Source organism: Capsicum annuum, chromosome 9 (genome assembly GCF_002878395.1).
Source record: "Capsicum annuum cultivar UCD-10X-F1 chromosome 9, UCD10Xv1.1, whole genome shotgun sequence".
In the NCBI taxonomy this organism is placed as follows: Eukaryota; Viridiplantae; Streptophyta; class Magnoliopsida; order Solanales; family Solanaceae; genus Capsicum; species Capsicum annuum.
Genome location: NC_061119.1, coordinates 197,425,269 through 197,434,167, shown reverse-complemented (window position 1 = coordinate 197,434,167; position 8,899 = coordinate 197,425,269). Strand labels below are relative to the sequence as shown.

General features: G+C 27.5%; 1 protein-coding gene across 1 annotated transcript; it reads right to left on the bottom strand.

Annotated features, from left to right (window-relative positions):
- Nucleotides 1-2,286: 2,286 nt before the first annotated feature.
- On the bottom strand, nucleotides 2,287-3,436 carry LOC107842282 (cysteine-rich repeat secretory protein 38). Its single transcript, XM_016686037.2, has one exon. The coding sequence runs from the start codon at nucleotides 3,353-3,355 to the stop codon at nucleotides 2,516-2,518; it is 840 nt and encodes a 279-aa protein (XP_016541523.1). The 5' UTR covers nucleotides 3,356-3,436; the 3' UTR covers nucleotides 2,287-2,515.
- Between the last annotated feature and the right edge of the window lie 5,463 nt (nucleotides 3,437-8,899).

The following is an 8,899-nucleotide window of genomic DNA, read 5'->3' as shown; positions in this document are numbered from 1 at the left end:
GACAATTTAACAATAAATATATGGCATTTATTCATTTTAAAATTCAATGACACTTATTACTTTTGAAAAGGTTGTATTCAAATTAGCAATAAATATATGACATTTATTACTTTAAAATTCAATTATGATTAATTAATATAAATTATGATTTGTTTTTGTTTTAAATTACTTAATTATATTAAATTTAGAAAGTTATTTAAACATGTACAGAAAGTTGGTATGCAAATTAACAATAAATATATGGCATTTATTACTTTTAAAATTCAATTATGATTAACTAATATAAATTATGATTTGTTTCAAATTACCTAATTATATTAAATTTACCGAAGTTATTTAAACATGCATAAAAAGTTGGAACAAAAAATAAATAATTTTTTTTAATTCCCTAAAAGAAAGTATAAAAAGTTGGAACAAAAAATAAAATTATTTTTTTATCCCATAAAAGAAAACATGAATGAGTATTTGTACCATTTCCATAAAAAGAAAATGTGCATTTAAAAATTTATTATTATTATTTTTTTAAAAAAGGATTTGTGCTTGGGACCATGGGTCCACCATGTGGAAGATGACATCACTTGAAGGGGATATAATTGGTATTTAGAGAAAGTTGATCGGTTGTTTTGTTATTAGATATTTATATTCATGTATGTTTAAGTTATAGCACAATCCAATAATACACAACTTTTTTTTGAATTGACAATAATACCCTTAGAATAATATTTTTTTACAACAAGAACACATGTTGAAGTGACTCTTCTAATTTATAATATACTAAATGTGTGAAGAAACTTAGAAAAGTGATTTGAACTTTTTACTCTTCATTAAAAGACTTTTTTTTAGATAAAACTGTCTTTTCACTATTTTTTAATTTATTATTTAATTATTTTTTATTATGAAACTCTTAAAATAAATGGTAGAAAAATTAATTAGTATTTTTCTTTCTACTAGACTTCCTAAAATATACGGGACTCCTAAAATATATGATAGAAGAATTAATTAATACTTTCCCTTCTACTGTTCTATTAGAAAAATACTCCTAAAATAGGACTCTTATACTTCTATAAATATTGAGATGTACATTAAACTAGAGAACAAATCGATTTGCCTATTGGAAGAATATGATTGATGTTCATGTAACTTGATTCGATTTCATGTCTAGATTGGTGGATGCTTGATTTTCTAACTCTCAACTTCTTTCCTGTTTTTGTCAGTATAATAGAATTCAACATATGTGTGTATATATATATCTTCTTTGTTTTCATTAAAAATCATTCTTTAGGGTCAAAATTTTCGCTCAGACAAGAATTAGTTGGATCAAAATCGAAGCTTTATGATCATTATTATAATTTTTTTTATAGTTTACAGGTCTTAGATGAATGTTGGTTGACTTTGAAGAATTTCTTGTGTAAAGGTTAGGTTTAATTGTATTGTTTTGATATTTTTATTATCTTATTATTTTATTTTAATTTATAGATGCTAGGTAAATGTGGGTCGGCTTTGAATTTTGTTTTTAGGTAAAAGTTAGGTTTAATTGTATTATCGTAATATTTGTATTAGTTTGTTATTTTGTGGTAGTTTACAGTTCGTAGATGAATCTCGATCGCCTTTGAGAAATTTTTTTGTTTAAACTTTAAGTTTAATTGTATTGTTTTGATATCACTTTTATCGTATTATTTTGTTGCAGTTTACAGTTGATAGATAAATGTTGGTCGGTTTTGAGAATTTTTTTTTATGTAAAGGTTATGTTTAATTGTATTATTTTGATACCTCTATTATCGTATTATTTTGTCATTGTTTACAGGTGGTAGATGAGTGTCAGACGACTTTTGAGAAAAATTTGTGTGTAAAGATTAGATTTAGTTGTATTATTTTGATGTCTCTATCATTGTATTGTTTTATTGCAATTTACAGATGGTAGATGAATATCGATCAACTTTTAAAAATATTTTTGGTAAAGATTAGATTTAATAAATAAATTTTCCATCTTTACATGCTCATAAGACGTTACATTTAATTACTATATTCATCTTTATTATTTAAACAAATATCCTATTTAATGTAATGTTTGAACTCATTAAAGTAAGGTACACGCACAAAGCACCTAAACTAGTATATAAAAAAAATATAATAACAACGACAACAAGATTTGTAAGTTATTTAGACTCTACCAAATTATATGGATATTGAATTTTTAGGTCAAGCCCTCCAACAACAACAACGTGACTTGTAAATTATTTAGATCAAATTACATCGATATTGGATTTTTAGATCAAGCCTCCAACAAAAATAAGAACAAGACTTGTAATTTATTTAGATCAAATTACATCGATTTGGATTTTTAGATCAAGCCTCCACAACAACAACGATAACAACTACTACAACAACAACATGAAAGGGACTTGTAAGTTATTTAGACCAAACTATATTAGATCGATTTGGATTTTAGGTCAAGCCCTCCACACACACAAACACACAAACAGAGACATATATATATATACGCCCACACACACATCTATTCAGCTCCAATACCTCCAACAGGCAACAACTTTTCCACATCTCTAATTTCTGTAGAGTTAATCAGCTCCGATCCATTCAACAACTCTACGCCCTCAATGGTACCATTAGCAAAAGGATACATCTCAAATCTAAATTTACAGCTGCCTCCAATAATTCTTCCACCTATTCTTGCATAACAACAACTTGGAAGTTCACTAATAATATCATCAAGACACTTCTTACATTCCCAATTAGAAAGATCTCTTGTGCATTGAACCAATCCATACAATTTCTGACTATTTGTAAATGGTGTTTCTCTTGTTGCATAGAATTGTGGTATCATATAAGCTTCTTTAGCCAATTCTTGTAACAACGCCCTGGTCACTTGCGTAAAATTCTCTACCTCTGTATCAGGTACAGAATCGATATTCCTCATGGAAAACTTGTTGGTATCATCAATTTCTCCTTTGAAACAATCATCAGAATATTTCAAAAGACAATAATCATACCATATGATGGCTTCTTTATTGTTTGGACAAAGTTTTGTAATTTCTTCACGAGCAGTTAATACACATGTCTTGCAATCGTCACCTGAAATATCACCACGACATAGTGAAAGCCCATATGCTCGATCAGGTTTTGTTCCCATCGAGCTAGTGAAGAACCCCGTTATAGGAGTTTTCGAGTTGAGATCAGCTAAGAGATCTTCTAAGTTTTGTGCATAGGGACTGCCATCTGGAAAGGTTCCAGATTCTGAGCAAGCATAATTGAGTTGATTCATGGAGATCACTGTTTGTACGAGAATTGCAATGCATGAAAGAAAAAACAGAGAAGAGATTAATTTTGAGGAAGCCATATTATATTTTGAGAGAATTGAAATGAGATGGTACAAAGCTTGATATGATGCACCATTTTATACATGGAGGGTAGAGCATGCTGCCAAGCTACCTTGCAAGTTGCAATTAGGATAATATGATAAACAGGCGCAAATTAAAAAATAAATAAATAAAAACATGTGCAATTCAGTGGGGGCTTTTTGGTGAAGCCAATCAAGCAGTTGCTTTAGGCCCCAATTTTAGGGGGCCCATTTTACATATTTTTATTAAAAATAAATAAAAAAAGGCTCAAATATGCCACTGAACTATCAGAAATAACTCATTTATATCATCTCTTAAAAGTTTGGCTCATTCATGCCATCACCGTAATAAAACTGGCCCATCCATGCCATTACTTTTAACAGCTGATTTTTAGAAAACAGTTTTGCCACGTGGCAGCATATTAGAGGTCCACGTTATTTTTTTAAAAAAATTTTTTATCCATTAAAAAGAATCCACCCAACTTTTTGATCCATTAAAAATTAGTTTGATCTATGACGATTAGGTTAATAGTAGAGTTAAAAATTAGTTTCATTAGTCCAATCCTAATTAGAAATTGAATAAAAACAAGTATAAAGACTATGCATACATCATACTTGTGAGTTGTAACTTGCATGCATGGCTTATATATTGTTTTTATTCAATTTCTAATTAGGATTGTACCACTTAAAATTGATTATATAAGGATATAAACCTATGAAGTCTCACCAATTTTTATGTAACTATATCATTAAATCAAATTGTAATTTAAGAAAAACATAATTGTAATTTAGACAAATATTCTACCTCCAATGATTAATGTTGATTGTCAAATAATTATCTTAATATATGACTGTGTCAAAACATTAAACGACATATTAAAAAAGATGAAAGAGAGCAGTATAATGAGTGTTTGAGAGAACAATGTCCCACGTGAAAAGTAAAAAAGAAATGAAATTATTTATAAAATGTTGGATATTTAAGGTCTCTTGAAAAAAAATGTCAATTTAGCAAAGCGAATGATATCATACAATATTAAAAGTATTTTATGGTAATTAATTAGCACAATAATTGATATTAACGCCACTATATTGACATTTTTGTAGGATGTGTATGAGGATGATAGAGTGACGGCATGAGACGTATTGTCTTATTGTCTTTGCTTGTCTATGGATCGATTTACTATATTTGACCACAATTTTAAGCCGCATAGAACCAATAAAAAAAGTCGATGAGCTTAGTAACTATAAATACTCGGATGATATGAGGCGATACACAAATAATCTCAAAATTAACTCATTAACAGTAATTAATCAAGTAAAACTTAGTTCAAAAGGAGATGATCATATTATTGATCTGTATTGTGAACAGAGTCACACGTGAAAGCTAGAAAAGGAAAAAAAAACTATTGATATGGGGCAATATACAAATAATCTCAAATTTTAAAAGCATAGATCAAATTAATTTTTAATGGATCAAAAAGTTGGGTGGATTCTTTTTAATGCATAAAAAAAAAATTAAGAAAAAAATTATTTTTTAAAAAATGACGTGGACCTCTAATATGCCGCCACGTGGCAAAGCTATTTTCTAAAAATCGGCTGTTAAAAGTAATGGCATGGATGAGCCAGTTTTGTAACGGCGATGGCATGAATGAGCCCAACTTTTAACGGGTGGCATAAATGAGCCATTTCTGATAGTTCAATGACATATTTGAGCTTTTTCCCCAAAAAAATTATATTCAATTGTTTTTAAAATTTGAAACAAGTTAAAAGGCCCTTTTTTTTTTTTTAAAGAAAGCACAACTGCACAAGTTATAATTGAAAAGAGTAAAGAAGCCCCTTTTATAAGCTAAAAATTACACAAATACACAACTTATGTTTTCAATATTACAAAAAATCTCAACTCTCTAAACATATGACAAAAATCTCACATATACACAAAATGTTATATATATATCGGCTATGTTATGTATATTAATAGGGAGAGAGAGTAAAGTAATTAAAAAAAATGAGAGAGAGTGTAATTACTTTTAAAAGATTGATATTTATGTTATTTATATTTTTTTAAAAGAAAGAAGAAGTTATAATTGAAAAGAGTAAAAGACCTTTTTTTTTTTAAAAAAAAGCATAAGTTATAATTGAAAGGAGTAAAACGGCCTCATTAATATTTCTCAAACGTTTTTTCCTCTAATGTACATATTCTGATATTCATCCTATTTCTTCTCTATTTATTTATCTTCAACTCTTTTTTTTTTTTAAATTCTGATATCATCAATCTTCAATTGTTCATCAGATCTTTTTCACAATATTATTATTCATTCATTTTTTGGTTAAATATCAAGACTGTTGATAGTTTATGAAGATTGAAGTTATTATTTTCAAATCAAGTTATTAAACCAGGTTTTATTATTTTAATTTTATTATTATTTTTTCTGTTAAATAATCGTGCAAGCATATATTGATATTTGGTAGACATATTTTGTTGTTTATTGATTTTTTTGAGTTTTTAGTTGTGTAGATATAAATTACTTTTTTACTGTTTATCAAAATTTAAATATGTCAACCAGAAAATATGAATTTGGTGCTTCAAAACTTAAAAAAAAAAAGAATTGAAATTTTGGTAGAATCTCAAAAAGGAGTTTTAGATAAATTTTTAATAAATAATAAAACAACAAAATTAGAAAATATAGGAGAATGTTCTCAAGATGAGCAAGTTATTAATTTAATTGAATTAGATGATAGGAGTAATACTATTCAAAAAGAAGAGGAGGAAATTAATGAGAAATCTAATATAGATCCTTAAGAAAATCAAGAACTTAACACATCAAATAATTGTATTCTTAAAAATATATATGATCCTAGTCAATGGATCAATATCGATACAAAATTGAGGGACTTACTAGTGGAAAAGGGACCAATTAGAATTAATGATACAAAATTTTCAAATGATAAATTATCAAGACATTTTTCTAATGTCCATTATTTTCAAATTTTAGCAAATGGAGAAAGGCATGAAAGAAAATGGTTAATTTATTCTAGAGATTTAGATAGAGAATAATGGAATTTTCTTAAGTCTAATTGAAATAATTGCTGAATTTGATCCAATCATGTAAGAGCATATTCGACGAATTAAACATGATGAAATTCACAATCATTACTTAGGACATAGTATACAAAATGAGTTAATAAATTTATTGGCGAGTGAAATTAAAAATAAAATTATTGAAAAGTCATAGAAACAAAGTATTTTTCAATTATACTTGATTGCACTCCGGATACTAGTCATCAATAACAAATGTCTTTTATATTGCGAAGTGTGGATATTTCAGCAATTCCAATAAAAGTTACTGAGTATATTTTAGAATTTCTAAAAGTGGATGATACAAGTGGTAAAAGTCTTTTTGAAGTTATTGTAGATGAAATTAAAAATATTAGACTTGAAATTAATAATTTAAGAGGACAAGGCCATGATAATGGATCTAATATGAAGGAAAAACATCAAGGAGTTCATAAACGACTTTTAGATATAAATCCTAGATCATTTTATACTCCATGTGGTTGTCATAATTTAAATTTAGTACTTTATGATGTTGCTAATTCTTGCACAAAAGCAATTTCATTTTTTGGAGTGGTACAACGTATATATACATTATTTTCTTCTTCTACTAAGCGATGGGAAGTTTTAAAAGATAGTGTACCTGACCTATCTCTTAACTCATTGTCACAAACACAATGGGAAAGTTGTATTGAAAGTATTAAGGCCATAAGATTTCAAACTACACAAATAAGAGATGCTTTACTGAAATTAGCAGAAGTTAGCGAGGATCCAAAAACTAAAAGTGAAGCTAGTTGCTTAGCAACATATGAGCTTGAAGATTTTAAATTTTTATTGAGTATGACTATTTGGCATGACATTTTATTTGCAGTTAATTCAATTAGCAAATCCTTGTAATCAAGAGATTTCCATATTGATGTTGCTATAGATCAATTAAGGGGTTTAATTTTCTTTTTTAAACAATATAGAGAGCAAGGATTTGTAAGTTCTATGGTTTCTACTAAAGAAATTGCATTTGAGATGAATATAGAACCTAAATTTTGTACTAAAGAGTACTACATAGAAAAAACAATTTGATGAGACTGTTAATAATGAAACCACAATGTCTCCCGAAGAATATTTTAGAGTTGAATACTTCTTATATATAGTAGATCAAGCTCTTGTTTCTCTTTAAAATAGATTTGAACAATTTGAAGCTTATGAAAATATTTTTGGATTTCTATTTAGTGGTAAAAAATTGAGATCACTAGATGATGGGAATTTGAAAAAACATTGTCTTAATCTTGAATGTTCTTTAAAATACAATAATCATTTTGATATTGATGGTTTAGACTTATTTTCTGAGTTAAGAGTATTAAGGGAGATAGTACAAGTAGATGACAATACTTTAATTGATATACTCAATCAAGTAAAAAGACTTGATTCTTTTTCGAATGTTTATATTGCTTATAGAATAATGTTAACTATTCCTGTAACAGTTGCCTTAGCGGAAAGAAATTTTTCAAAATTAAAACTGATAAAATCTTACTTGAGATCGACAATGTCTCAAGAGAGATTGACTGGATTAGGTATATTATCAATTGAAAAAGACTTATTAGAAGAAATTGATTATACTACAATTACTCATAACTTTGCTTCTCAAAAAACTAGAAAACTAGATTTTAAGTAAAAATTATATATTATATAATTTTTTTTCTTGAAAAAAAAATATCAAGGGCCTCTCATTGAAGTTTGGCTTTAGGCCTTCAATAGTGTTGAGCCGCCCCCGGTGCAATTTTTTTTAAAAGAAGTAAATTCAATAGGCGGGGGGCTGGTTTTATATAGGAAATTTAAATCAACATCTCTTCAATATGTAAAGGTGGAGATTTTTATTTAATTAAACCTAACCTTTACCAAAAAATCTACCATCTGTAAACTGCAATAAAATAATACAATGATAGAGACAGTAAAATAATACAATTAAATCTAACCTTTACACAAAAATTTTCTCAAGGTCATCCGACACTCATCTAATACCTGTAAATTCTAATAAAATAATACGATAACAGAGATATCAAAATAATACAACTAAAACTAACTTTTACACAAAAAAAATTCTCAAAGCAGAGGTATCAAAACAATACAATTAAACATAACATTTACCTAAAAAAATTTTCAAAGCCGACCGACATTTATCTAGCACCTATAAACTGCAACAAAATAATACAATGAAAGAGATATCAAAACAATACAATTAAATTCAAATTTTACACACATAAATTTCTCCAAGCCGATTGACATTCATCTACGACATGTAAACTATCATAAAATAATAAACTAATAGAGATATTAAGACAATACAATTAAACCTGACCTTTATACAAGAAATCCTCAAGACCAATCAACATTCATTTACGACCTATAAATTACAACAAAATAATACAATAGTGATCACAAAGCTTCGATTTTGATGAAATAATTCTGGTCTGAGCAAAAATTTTGACCCTAATGAC

Coding starts and splice junctions, on each gene's coding strand:
- LOC107842282 (XM_016686037.2), bottom strand. CDS start 3,355: ATGGCTTCCTCAAAATTAATCTCTTCTCTGTTTTTTCTTTCATGCATT.